General features: G+C 41.7%; 1 protein-coding gene across 1 annotated transcript in view; it reads right to left on the bottom strand.

Annotated features, from left to right (window-relative positions):
- Nucleotides 1–242: 242 nt before the first annotated feature.
- Nucleotides 243–14,816, bottom strand: part of EFHB (EF-hand domain family member B) — a 51,893-nt gene continuing 37,319 nt past the window's right edge. The window contains exons 9-13 of the mRNA XM_082459464.1: nt 11,658–11,724; nt 10,153–10,360; nt 6,961–7,173; nt 4,894–5,075; nt 243–1,852 (exon numbers count right to left, since the gene is read on the bottom strand). Coding sequence (XP_082315590.1) covers nt 1,679–1,852; nt 4,894–5,075; nt 6,961–7,173; nt 10,153–10,360; nt 11,658–11,724 — 844 coding nt within the window. The 3' untranslated portion in view covers nt 243–1,678. The remainder of the gene's footprint in view (nt 1,853–4,893; nt 5,076–6,960; nt 7,174–10,152; nt 10,361–11,657; nt 11,725–14,816) is intronic.

Here is a 14,816-nt window from a genome sequence, read left to right as displayed (position 1 = left end):
TAGATAGATATATAGATAGAGACATAGATAGAGACATAGGTAGGTAGATGGATGGATAGATAAATAGATACGAAGATAGATGGATAGATAGAGACATATATAGGTATGTAGGTAGGTGGATGGATGGATGGATGGATAGATAGGAAGATAGATGATAGATCGAAAGGTAAATAGATAGATAGATAGACAGATAGGTAAATAGATAGATAGATAGACAGATAGGTAAATAGATAGATGATAGATAGATAGATAGATAGATAGATAGATAGATAGATAGATAGATAGATAGACAGGGAAATAGATAGATAGACAGGGAAATAGATAGATAGACAGGGAAATAGATAGACAGATAGATGTAGATGTGCTTGTAAATGTTCTTTGGGAAGGGCGGGGATTCCCCGATCTGTAGCATGTGTTGGTTTGCTTAGTGTAAATACTCTCACTGTAGCTGGTTTCAGGCTACCAACATGGGGTCACGGACACAGTGCTGGGAAGAAATGCCCACAGTTGACCGCAGTGGACAGTAGGCGCAGGCTCCAGCCCACCCCTGCATAATTCTTCGTGCTACTTGTGCAAATCTTCTGGAAGTCTAAAATCATTTCAAAATAAAAAGTTAAAATTTTTCACATAAATTACCTATAAAATAAATGGATTATACAAATTTTCCCTAGGGATTGGGTAAAGCAATCTTTTGAACCTTAGTTGTTTGTTTGTTTTTTTTAAGTAACAGTAGCCTACAGAATAACCACAACATCTAAGTTAAAGAGTAATTTTTTTAGACTAATAGACAAAAACCAAACAACAAAATGTGAAGGTCTATCACAGAGAAATACCGGTAGAATACATGCTATTGATCATTCAATTCATCAAGTGATATTGCTGAGAAAGCTTCGGTCATGGATTCAACCCACCCTGGGGCTTTCCTGATGCACAGAAAGAACACGCTGGACCGGGCTCCCACTTCCCCATCACCATCCGGATCTCATCCCGCCCAGGCATCACATTTGTATATCAAAGAGCCGAGGCAGGAGGGAGGGAATGATTCAGCACAATTTGCTACAATAACTCTCTAAAGCTACATCTAACGGTGTGGTCAGCTATGTCCTCTTCAGATACTCCAAGGACAATATGCTTTTCTGGCCATAAAAAGATGTGAAAAGCCACCAGACATCATGTCGTTGTTGGAACTCAAGCTTTTATTCCCAAAAGTCTGCTCCTTGTGATTAAGTCTGTTTTCCCCAGATGCTGACAGAGACTTAAAAGCCCATTAAGCTTCAGTTGTGTCACAGTGACACCTAAAGAGAAAAATAACAAAATGTTGAAGGCAGAATTTTGTGAACCTGGTATCACAAACCAGACTTTGAATATCAGGCCACCCACTCAAACATAGCATTCTTAAGCACACTAAACATGACAAACTTCCAGCATCATTCTGAGCTATGCCTTTGGTGAGCTTAAAGGTCAACTCCAAGTGCTTGGCAAATTCTTTGGTGCTTTATAGAAAACAAGAAAATAAAGTTTAAAGTCCAAGATCTCATTTATTAGCAACGCATCCAGGCATATAAGCCCTACGACAGTGATTGCTGAATTATAATATCTAAAACCAGAATGGACTGAACATTTTAGATGAACACGGATTTAACAATTCTTTGGTGTAAATGAATGAACTCCACAAAGATCACACGACTGTTTTGCACTTGGTCCAGTCTGCGTGTTGTAACTCATTCAGAACATTTCTGATATTCTCAACACAAACTTCTCCCCGGTGATGTTTTTCTGATGCAAGATTCCATACATTTTCAAATTCATCCTCCGAAAGCTTGACACCAATGTTACATAATATCTCTGCAATCTAGGGGAAAAAAAAAAAAACTTTGAAAGTCAGGCTAATATTTATGTGTTTTTCAGTTTGTATTTTCAAAAATATCTTTATAATATCTAAGACGATGGACATTTATCCCCAAAAAAGATGTGTGCATGTGTGTGTGTGGTGGGGGGAGGAGGGCTTATTACGTATAATAAGCCAATATTAAAATTCCAGTACTTTCAGCTCAGGAATCGTTTTGCTAATATGAATGAATATGAGCATGTTCAACTCTACTAGCCAGTATACAAAATTACTTTCAACTCTAAGTGTTTCTGTTTATTTTAAAGGGAGGTGGCCAAATTCAAGCAGAAAGGGTAAAAGAGTTAAAGCTAGAAGACTTGCTGGATTTGATTTCCATCCCAGTTACCTCTTATGTATGTTATCTAAACCCCTTGCATATTAGTTTCTCTTCTTTAAAATAAGAATATTTATGGGACTTCCCTGGCGGTCCAGTGTGCTTCCACTGCAGGGGGCACACGTTCGATCCCTGGTCGGGGAACTAAGATCCCACGAGCCACGTGGCCAAAAGATAAAGAACATTTATGGAATGTCTCTAACTGGCCTGTTGTAAACTTTAATTATAGCTGGGGGTGTGCAAATGTCGGAGAGATAGTGCATGCGCGAGCGAGTGAGCAGACTAAAATCTGAGCGTATTGAAAACCAGCAAACTTTGGTTATTAATCATCTCTCTTCAGTGCTAATTAGTAAAAGAGATAATGGGAGAGGGGAAACATGCTTTATATGTCCCAGGGAAAATATAAGAAAGGAAAGATAAGAACCGGTAGTGGGAAGAAATATTAGAATGAGTAGAGGGAAGAAAAGATTTGAAAAAAAAAAAAAAATGAAACTAAATTTAAAAGAGGAAAGACATTTACTATGAAGCATACAGGAGGGAAGCAAAGAGGGAAATGGAATGAAAGGTTAGACAGTGAATAAGAAAGCCAAAGAAATAGAAGAGCTGCAGAATACCTCTATTAAACTAAATCTTAACAATTAAAAGGTCCCCTAGATATGATGTGCCTTGTGGGAAATTAACAATATAATCAAATACACTTGAAATTCAGGAGATCCGTGCTGTCAGGGGCAGCAGCTACACAGCAGAAGCGCCTCAAGGCACCCGTGTATAGTTGCTATTTTCCTCCACCCAGTGACAGGTAAAGAAAGTCCCTGCAGGGACTTCCCTGGCGGTCCAGTGGTTAAGACTCCACGCTTCCACTGTAGGGGTCTCGGGTTCGATCCCTGGTCAGGGAACTAAGATCCCGCATGCCATGTGGTGCAGCCAAAACAAAACAAAAAAAATGTCCCTGCAGAGCGAAGCCCTGAGGTGGGTTCTTGGGCATCCCAGCCCTTCTCCCCTGCTTCCTTCCCAACTCTTTGGGAGGCATTCCTACCCTCGTTCAGCTTTCCATCGTCCTGTATTGATTAGCTAACACTTTTACAGAAACCCATCTATTCTCAAGGTGACGTTATTACTCCAACCAGGTCTCTGGGTTCTTTTTTTTTATTATTTTCTTAGTAGACTTTATTTTTTAGAGCAGTTTTAGGTTTCTAGAAAAATCGATCAGAAATTATAGAGAGTTCCTGTATGCTCTATCACTTGACCCCTCTTTTCCCCTGTTAGTAACATCTTGCATTAGTGCGGTATATTTGTTACAGTTGATGAGCCAATATTGATACATTATTATTAACCAAAGTCCATAGTTCACGTGAGGGTTCACTCTCTGTGTTGCATAATCTATGGGTTTTGACAAATGTATAATAACACGTATCCACCATTATGGTATCATACAAAATAGTTTCACTGCCCTAAAGATCCTCTGTGCTGCACCTATTCATCCTTCCCTTTTTCTCTCCAACTCTCTGGCAACCAACCGTCTTTCTACTTTCTCCATTGTTTTGCCTTTTCTAGAATGTCATTTAGTTGGAATACTATATGTGCAGGCCTCTGGATTCTTACTTCCTACCTAGAATTGTGAGATAAAGGATGACTTCCTAGTTAAAAGAATTTTAGGCATCAGGAAACAAGCAGGAGATTTTTGTTTCTTTTCGTGGCCCTGAAGCCCTATTTCATAGGCCCTTTAGAGTGACTGAGGGAAGAGAAAATACAGTCTGCGAATGTCTCTTCTCTGACCCTCTGTGGTGGATCCTGGGTTCCTTCTTTGGGACCAGCCAGCAGGCATCTTCCTCTTAGTTTCTCCCCTCCTCTCCCCCACCTCAGTGGAAATGAATCATTGGAATGAATCTGTTACTAACTTTGCAAGTTTGCAAGCCATCAACCCTGCATGTGAAGTCCCAGAAAGCATCACACGTCTGTTCACATCATTTCTAGCTCTGGATTTGAAAGTTCGAAGAAGCAATTGCTCCCTTGATCACAGCCTGCTTTCCACAATGGCAGATCTAGACAGGCTGCTCTGACCAAGACCTGCCATTACTCCTCGGCCCTCAGAACCCCAATGGCTATTCTGGCCTAGCCGGTTGCACCTGCTTTATAACCAACCTAGGAAGAAAATCACCTGGGGCATGAAGACCATGTTTACCGAGTGAAAAACAAGATACATGGGCTGACACGTGGCAACAAGACAGAACATTTTAAATCAGTGCTTGTTGCAGATAATCTGAGATAGCAGCTCATAAGGATGGCAGAGTGGCCCTCCTCACACTTATTCTTTGGTTTCGGAGACGCACGACCACAAGGGTACTTACACAAGGAACGGATTGAGCCTCTTTGCTTTTACTCAATGAAGAATAGTGTTGAATATCTTAGGAAAACAGTTTTCTTTTTATACATAGGTTATAGTGAATATATGACATGAGTGTAATGCTTCTTATTAGAGTAAATTCTACTTCAAGAATTGTACCAAATATCACAACCAAAATCAAATTGAACGTTATCCTCAAGAATCCTAATTCGGCAGGGGGTGGGGGCTGCTCCTGATGACTTTTGTAATATAAATGCTCAAGCAAGTAAACATTTCCACCTTTGTGTGTAGTTGGCCGTTCAACCCTTTTGAAATCACATGTTGTACCTCTTTTTTGGATCTGGTCTTGAAGAAGTCTCTTTCAAACAATCCTTTCTGGCCAAAGATGGTAGGATGCAGCAATGAATAGGCATTTCCCTCTTCACCATAATTGGTTCTGTCACTGATGCGGCGAATCTGGGGGGCGGGAATATCGGACCGAATGGTTGGAACACCGTAGATGGGATAACCTAGGACATGGATGGGGGAGGAAAACAGACATTCTAAATACAGCCGCCACCAACCATGTGGCTACTGAGCACTGGAAATGTGGCTAGTCCAAACTGAGCTCTGCTCTGAGTGTAAAATACACAATTCCAAAGATGTAGTACCCAAAAAAAGAATGTGAGACATTTAATTAATCATTTTATATTGATTCCTTGTTGAGATGATAGTACTTTGGAGATACATATTGTACATAAAATATATATATATATATATATATATATATATATATATATATTTATACACTATTAAAAAAATGTTTCTTTCTTTTGGCCACGCCATGCAGCATTCAGGAACTTAGTTCCCTGACCAGGGATTGAACCTGGGCCTCAGCAGTGAAAACACCAAGCCCTAACCACTGGACTGCCAGGGAATTCCCAATATACTATTAAAGTTAATTTCACCTGTTTCTTCTTCTTAATGTGGCTACTAAAAGTTTTTAAATACATATGACACCAGGACTTCCCTGGTGGCGCAGTGGTTAAGAATCCACCTGCCAATGCAGGAGACACAGGTTCGAGCCCTGGTCCGGGAAGATCCCACATGCAGCGAAGCAGCTAAGCCCGTGAGCCACAACTACTGAGCCTGCGCTCTAGAGCCTGCGAGGCACAACTACTGAAGCCCGCGCGCCTAGAGCCCATGCTCTGCAACAAGAGAAGCCACCTCAATGAGAAGTCCACGCACCGCAATGAAGAGTAGCCCCCACTTGCCGCAACTAGAGAAGGCCTGCACTCAGCAAGGAAGCCCCAACGCAGCCAAAAACAAATAATAAATTAAAAAAAAAAATACATGCAACACCAATTGTATTTCTATTGGGCAACACTATTCCAAAGCAAGTAGCAAGCTCTCATCACAAGAGAATGTAAAGCATGTCTATGAAATCCAGTTAAGAAAAATATGTAAATCCTTAATCATGGCCTTAATCCAAAAAAGGGATCTTGACCAATATAAAAGAGTCCTTCTAAATTCATCATGCTTGATATTGAGATCTGGGCAGTTATGGGTTGAACTGTATCCTCCCCAGAATTTTATGTTAAAGTCCTAACCCTTAGTACCTCAGGAGGTGACCTTATTTGGAAAGAGGGTCATTGCAGGAATAATTAATTAAGATGAGGTTATACAGGGGAAGGGTGGACCCTTAGTCCAATATGACTGGAGTCCTCATAAAAAGGGGACATTGGGACACAGCTGCTCACACAGGAGAACATCAGATGAAGATGAAGGCAGAGATCAGGCTGGTGCAGCAGAAGCTGAGTAGCACCAAAGACTGCCGGCAAACCCCCAGAATCCAGGATAGGGCCTGGAGCAGATTTTCCCTCACCGCGCTCAGAAGGAAGCCACCCTGCCAACACCTTGATCTCGGACTTCCAGCCATCATAAGATGATCAATTTCTGCTTTTTAGCCATTCAGTTTGTGGTATTTGTTATGACAGCCCTAACAGGCTAACAGACAGGGAATAAAGATGTAAGGAACAGTTCTGTAAGAGCTCTTCAAATGTTTGAAGGCAAATTTGTTTGTAGCTAAGAATCACGTGGTTCAAAAGTCTCCTAGCACTTGGTGAAGTCTGAATTCAGACGAGGTCTAACATTCCGGGTTCTGAACTATGATGGTTTCAGTTTCATTAACACAGAGAGAATTATTTTACTTGGGTCACCATGAACACTAGTTCAATTCAGCCTACATTTATTGAGCCTTTCTGGGTGCTTAGAATACAGAACTGAATGAAAGGTCCTGGACTTTGAGAAAGTTAGAGTCTAATAGAGGCTGGGGGACAATGCAAGGACAAAGGACACTCCCCTTCTGTGTTTGTTGATCCTTTTAACACTCAGCAAATAATGTGACATACTCACAAGTAGAAGGAACAGCGCCTACAACTGCACTGATCTCCGAAGAAGTTGTCTTGTAGTGATTAGAAACTTTATCGCTTGGCCTCAGAAGTGTCCGCAGAGTCTTTTCTGAGCTCCCTGGCTCTTTCAAGACAATGTCTTCAGGCTTTATCAGGAGAGCTGGTTCAGATTCTTCTACATTAGCCTCAGCAGGGTTTGCACAATCTGGTTTTCCACCTTCAAGCAAAGACGGAAAGGGGGGGGAAAAAAGTACAGGACAAACTTACTACCTGGTGCTCACCCTGTAACAAGATGAGTTTTCCCATTTAGTCTCTTCTTGCTGGTGGAAACGGAGGCTGAGCTGGTGTAGACCCTCCGCTGACACCAGTAGCCACTGTGGAAGTACAAGTTCAGGCCAAGGTCACACACCAGGAAATCTGAACAAGGTCTAATGTTTTTGCTCACCACTTCGCTCGTTTTATGCTAGAATAAAGCTTTTAAATCTGAAACACCAAATGAAAACGGAGAACTTTTTTTTTTCTTTCCTCTTTTTTAAAATTAGAGCCTATTTTCATATTTGACTCGAACTACAGGATTACCAGAGTTGTTCCTAAGACTGTGCCCTGGGGAGGGACAGGAGAAGAAATATTTGGAGCTGTAAATTCCACACATACCTGATCGCGGTAGGGAGGGAGCCCCCATGCGCTGTGACATTTGGAGAGGCGACGAGAGCTCGCTGTGAGCGCAGGAACCGATTCTATAAATAACTCCCTTCCAATCAGTGTATAAGAGAAAACCCTGAGGTACAACTACGATTGTAAGATTCTGTTCTCTTTTGCAGATTTGCTTTGCTGAGTCAGTTCTGAAGTTGAGGAGGAAATTCCTGACACAGCTTTTTCACGGAGCCGCTAAGTACACAGCCAGCACTAGGCGGCGCTGTGGTCTCTCGAGCGCTGGAGGAACTCAAGGTGCTGGGCAAAGCCCAGCCCCGGTGACACAGGCGAAGGGTGCCCCAGTGCCAGATTGGGGTGGCAAACCAGAAAAGACAGGCCCATCTAAAGTCTGCACCCCCCGACTCAGCCCCTGCCAATCGCTGCCGTGAAAGCGTCGGGCCCAGTGTTCCAGACCCTCTGGACCCACTCCCTGCACCCACTCCCTGCAAAAGGCAGAAATCTGGACCAAGTATGAAAAATAGTTTCTCAGAAAACTGCTCGAAAGCCCCTGCCTGAAAGGACGCACCCGCTTTTCTCCAGCCGTCAACAGTAAGATGGAACTTGATATAAGAAAATTCCTGGCAATGCATTCCCGAGTCCTTTCGGACTGACCCACCAGCCACTGTCTTAGAAGAAGAGGAAAACCTCAAGAACTCCATTGAAAATGGCTGCTCAAGTCAGGGCACCCCCAACCAGGAACAATTAGAAGAACCACCTGTTTTGAAAGCAGGCTTTTGTTTCCCCCACTGCTTCATGAGTTGTACCAAGAAGGAAAGTACTCTGTCACCCTCTGTTTATTGCTGAGAGAACTAGGGTAGACTTGTTTTCTATAAAAAGATTCATTAGGTAGAGAAGATCCTCCTGTTCTCCTAGCAGACAGCAGAGAAAAGCCATCCCAGAAACCGGTAAGGGCTCCCGTGATCAATAAAGCCCCAAGTGTGGTACTGGCTTTGCAGGAATAAAAGTGAAAACAGGAGTATCTTCACGTTTTAGAGGAGAGATATTCCACGAGGAGATAAAAATGTAGACAATCTTTCAAATGTTAATCGTCTGTAAGAATCAAGACTTGAAAATTAAAGCAAACGAGGTATCATTATATAACAACTAAATCACAAGAATGTTCGAAATAACACTCAGTGGTAGCAAGATTGGAGTAAAACCTTCTCACCACCGTGACTGATAAAATTGCAAATTGGTACAATCATTTAAAAAAGCATAATGAAAGAGCGAGTTACTTCTGGGACAAAAATAACATTCATAAGAAATGAGATATAATTAGAAACAGAAAGCTTTCTGAGAGATGATAATCATTATAGCCTCACCTATATTACTTTTAAAATATCTGGAAATAACCTAAGTTTTAAAAAGTGAGGAAATGGTTTAGTAATTCATAATACCTCAGCTTAAGGGAACTGAGAATGAAGTTTACAAAAACCATAAAAGTATCTCTTCATTCCATAGAAATTTGAGAACTAAGTTTTTTTTTTTAGCCAAATAAAAATGGTACAGTCACCGTGATTTTAGCTATTTTAAAATATTTCCATACACGGACTTCCCTGGTGGCACAGTGGTTAAGAATCCGCCTGCCAATTCAGGGGACACAGGTTCGAGCCCTGGTCTGGGAAGATTCCACATGCCATGGAGCAACTAAGCCCATGCGCCACAACTACTGAGCCTGTGCTCTAGAGCCCACAAGCCACAACTACTGAGCCCGCGTGACACAACTACTGAAGCCTGTGCGCCTAGAGTCCGTGCTCCACAACAAGAGAAGCCACCGCAATAAGAAGCCTGTGTACTGCTACGAAGAGTAGTCCTTGCTCACCGCAAGTAGAGAAAGCCCACATGCAGCAACAAAGACCCAACACAGCCAAAAATAAAATTAATTAATTAATTAATTTTAAAAACAAAGAAGAAGCTTATAAAAAAAAATTTCCATACGCACACACACATATGTATATATGTATATCTATATATGGTTAGTAATGCAGGAAGATAATGTGTAAACATGAAGATATTTGAATAAAAGTAAAGATTATGTTTTTCTTTTTCTTAAAAAATTTAACAGATCAAATTCTATTTTACAATTGACTTTTCCTGAGGGAAGGGAGCTAATTTCTCTAAGAAAATGGTTTTCAAACAGCTTTCTGAGGAACTCTCTTTCATATTTTGGGCTTCTGTGTAAATTGTTTTGTTTGTAATTGTTTTCTTTTGAATGAGTAATACACGGTTCCAAACTTAAAGATACAAAAACATAGATTGAAAAGTGAGTCTCGCTGCCACTTTGACCCTCAGCAACCAGTGTCCCCTCCCCAGAAATAATAAATGTTATCAAATTCTTTCCTAACCTTCCACAGATATTCTATGCATAAAAACGAAAACAAATATATGTATATGTGCATATCTTTAAATATATAATATTAAAGTTGACAAGAGTCAAACTCCTAAGAAAAAGAACACACTAAAGTCCATTTAAGAATTTAGCAAGCCTTCAGAAATTAAATACCTTTAATAATGACCCTCTCTTCATACTCTTTAAGGGGGGTTTTGTCTTTCCAGTTAAGAAAATTTGCAAATTCAAGGTAGTTAATCAGCCCGTCGTTATCCACATCACAGTATTCAAATAGCTGGTCCAGGAGCTTCTCATCTATGTGCACACTGGCCTGGTCACACGCTTCCCGAAGCTCAGCTTTATCTATGGCCCCATCTCCCTTCTGTTAGACACGAAGCAAAAAAAGATGACGTGAGCATTGTCTTCACGAGCAGAGTGGGCAACATCTGTTATTTCCTTTAAGAAAAAAAGAAAGAGCTCTATCACATAAATTCAAAGAATCGGTCCTATTTTTCACATAAGGAGAGTCAGATATTAAGCGAGATTTGTCCCCATCGTGTCCATCTGATATGTGCGCGGTAATTTCAACCCTGGTTGGAGTGGAGTGTGGCTCACAGCCTTTGTTCATTTTAATATCTTTCTCATTAAATCATGTTGTTTACACTCAGGTTGAGCAGGCCTAAGCGTGATTCGTGCTTGACATTTCATTTGACCAATGTTGTGTACTTTTGACAGCTTTCTGCAATTTTCAATGCTTTCAAAGTTGGTGTTCCAATTGGGCAGTCAGGGACTTCCCTGGTGGTCCAGTGGTTAGGACTCCACACTTTCACTCACGAGGGCCTGGGTTCAATCCCTGGTCAGGGAACTAAGATCCCACATGCTGCGCGGTATGGGAAAAAGTTAAAAAGTCAACTGGGCAGTGATTGTCCTACACTCCATTGGCTGGTATAAAGAAGAAATTAGGGAAGTGGCTGCAGGCCAAGCACAGAGAGTGGATTCAAAGGCAGCTGTCCCTGGATATTAACACTCCCATGGACAAGAGGATTCACTCAGATTCATCCTGGAAGCGGGAGGAGGGGAAGTTTCCACCCCTTTCAGACAACAGTTAAAGACAGAAGCACCTACGCTGAGCGTGAAAGGAGGGAAATTTAGAAAGGCTCTGGGCAGAACCCGGCTGATTCACTTGCGGGGTGAGGGGCCGGAGCACATAATGCTTGTTAAGGAAGAATGGCCAGAGCTGGGCGTCTTACCACTCAGCCCTACTGCAGCCCGTCAAGCCAAACTTAGATCCGTCCGAGATGACAGGGAAAGGTCCCAGTGTTTTCAAAGTGGGTGCCAGCTGCTATAAGGGAGCTTTGGCCTTCTCAGAGAGAGTTCCCCGAGATAGTTAAACTTCCAAGGGAAAACATAAATGACTCACTAACAATCAGCTCCTAGGCCCAGGGTTGGATTCACAATGCTGGTGAAGGCAATCCCCTTGAGAACAAGAAACTGACCCAGTGAATTCTAGATAAATTCCTGCAGCCAGACCCATAGGCCTGGAGAATGTTCCTAACCCTCATGTTGAAACAGAATGAGAATTTAAAATATATTATATGGGCAGGGAGCTGCAATGCCCTGGATTAAAGTAGACTGCTTTATGAAAGTCTCTGCTGCCAGCCCAAGTCAACCAAAACTACGAGCCCCACAGCCCTAACTGAAAAGCAAGGGGGAGGTGGTGGACTGTTGAATCGAGGGTCCCCAAACCTGAAAAAGATGGTGGCGATAATGAAAGAAAATGCTTCTTATTCACTGGGTACAGAGCCACTCCTGCCTCTGCAGCCCTGACGTTTCCCTCCCCCCATACCCCAACCTCAGCTGTTCTAAGGAGGACTAAGTATGGGACAAGATCTCCTTGTCCCCAAGGGGGATCACAGGCCACAAGTATCTGTCCCAGTATGTTGTGGAACTTCAGGGGGGTGGAGACTGAAACTACTACGGCTTCATTGGCTATGGGTGCCAAAGTCGTCACCCTACTGAGTGTGCAGCAAGAAGAGATGTCAGGAATCAGCTGGTGGGGTTTGGGCAGGGTTTGTTCAAAGTGGAGAAGGAAAGTTAACAATATATTATTTCTGTGGCTTCCACTGCTGGATGTGTCAATTGGTATTGATGCTTTCCATACCTGTCTTATGAATGTTCAGGCACTTATGATCAAGAGAAGCCACATGGAGAGAATGCTAGTACCTTTGGGGCCCCTCAACCCTCATGACCCCTTTGAGCTGCAAGTCTCTATGAATAATTATTTCACCACGTAGAGCCGCTGGGCCTGGTTCACTAACCTGAAACCCAATGGTCTTCACTGGTCTGCTGTAGCTTTCAACCTCAGTGAGAGCTAAGGACCAAAAAAGGGCATAGTCACTCTACTCAGTGGGCAGAACTCAAGGTTATTATCACAGCTCCGGCCAATACTGCCATTGATGAATCTGTTATATTTTTACTGACTCTTGGACTGTTGCCAATGGCCTGCCTGCTTGGTTGCCACTTAGAAAACTACAGACTGGGGACTTCCCTGGCAGTCCAGTGGTTAGGACTCCATGCTTCCAATGCAGGGGGCATGGGTTCGATCCCTGGTCAGGGAACTAAGACCCTACATGCCGCCCAGCATGGCCAAAAGTATAGAAAATTAAAAATTTTTAAATTCAAAAAATTTAAAAAAAGAACACTACAGATTGGAAGATTAAAGACACCTCTTTTTGAGACAGAAAACTATGGATCAACAGAAGAATGGATAAAGAAGATGTGGTACATATATACAATGGAATAAAAATGAACAAAATAATGCCATTTGCAGCAACATGGATGGACCTAGAGATTGTCATACTGAGTGACATAAATCAGACACAGAAAGACAAATATCATATGATATCACTTATATGTGGATCTAAAAAAGAAGGGGGTACAAATGAACTTATTTGCAAAACAGAAATAGCATCACGAATGTAGAAAACAAACTTATGGTTACCAGGGAACTGGGGGGAAAGGATAAATTGGGAGATTGGGATTGACATATACACACTACTATATATAAAATAGGTAACTAATAAGAACCTGCTGTATAGCACAGGGAACTCTACTCAATACTCTGTAATGACCTACATGGGGAAAGAATCTAAAACAAAAAGTGTGGATATATGTATATGTATAACCGACTCACTTTGCTGTACACCTGAAACTAACATATTATAAATCAACTGTACTCCAATAAAAAAAAGAAAACTATGGAAACAAATCACAGCTGCTGAGTGAACCACCCAGGTAATTCATATAGATGCCCAGGATAAGGGTCCATCCTCCAATGTGGATGACAGGAATCAAGCTTTGGATTGAGCCTGCACCACCCAGGTTGCACCATCGCTGCCTGGATCCATCTTTGTAGCAGACATGACAATCAATGCACCATTCGACCAGGTGCCACCAAAGCAGTCGACGTTTCTGAGGCAGACGCTACCACCACATGCCTAACTTGTGACTCCTGCAACAAGCTGACCCATTTGTCTCATGGTGAGGGAGGACACATCACACACAAGGCATTGCCCCATGCTCCTGGCATACTGACTACATGAACCTTAGTCCCCACTCAGAGCTATTGATGGTGCATCTCTCTGTGGACACATTTTCAAGTTATAGAATTGCTATTTCAATCCGATGAGCCAGCTCCAGACACAAAAGTATGGCCCGTGCAATTCATCTGAGTCACGTGCTTTGTTTTCTGGACCACTTTCGGTCTGACAGTGGCGTGACTTATAGCACAAAGGCTACTCAACAATGAGCTGTTAGTCAAGGTATTCAATGAACCTTTTCTGCTCCCAGCCATCCACAGCAGTCTGGTATTACTGAGCTTTGGAACAGCCTTCTCAAAAACCACCTCCCTTCCTCACCAGCTCTCAGCTCACACGTCTTAGTAAACCAGTTTTGTCAATGAATTCAACTGTCCCCCAGAAGGAATCATCCCATCTCAGCTACTTCCTGGATAATAAGCAGAATAAAAGGAGTTGGAATTATAGATACCTATTTTGAAAATCTGAGACTCTGCTGTGACCATTATTGGACATGATGAGTCTTTATTTTTCCCCCCGCTTTAGATTTTAAGTTCCCTGAGTTAAAAGCCTGCACATGATCTGGGATAATGTTTGATGTGCTGGGAGTGTTCAACAAATAACAGAATTAATCCTCTAAGCCAAGAAGAGTCATTTAGGAAATCACAGTTTATTTGTTCTGTTTTGTCTTGCTTTTCAATTGAATTAAATCTGGGCATTCAGTAGTATAAGATTCAAATCATCAAAAACAATCCTACAGCTGTACTAGGAAGACCCACGTCTTATTACCCACTCAGGAAAAAAAAAGCTCCTCAAGGACACTGAACACTACATTGTACATATTAAAAGTTAACTATTTAAAAGGTATATCAGCATTAACTAATTCTCAGTAATTTCCTCCTGCTTAATTTAATTTTATCATAAGGAACATGCCTGGTGGTTCACTGAGATCATCGACAGCTATTAAGATGATCGTCTTGACTATGATTACATTTAACATGAGGAATTTTTAGAAAGAGGAGCACTATACCTCCGCTCGTTTTCCTTATTCACTTTACTACCATGTAAATTTCCCCAATATCATCTTTGTAGACACTTGGAGTTGAGTAAGATTTAAAATATACTTGTTTTTGCTTACGTAATTTAATTCTGAAGAATAATTTTTAAATTACCTGTAAATAGCCATCAGTCTCTACTAAAAACCAGAGAAACAGTTGAATACTTACATTTTCTTTAAACACAACTTTGTGAGAAATGTCGTTG

This window comes from Balaenoptera physalus (assembly GCF_965194825.1).
Source record: "Balaenoptera physalus genome assembly, chromosome: 4".
Classification (NCBI taxonomy): Eukaryota; Metazoa; Chordata; class Mammalia; order Artiodactyla; family Balaenopteridae; genus Balaenoptera; species Balaenoptera physalus.
This window is presented reverse-complemented; position numbering and strand designations above follow the sequence as displayed.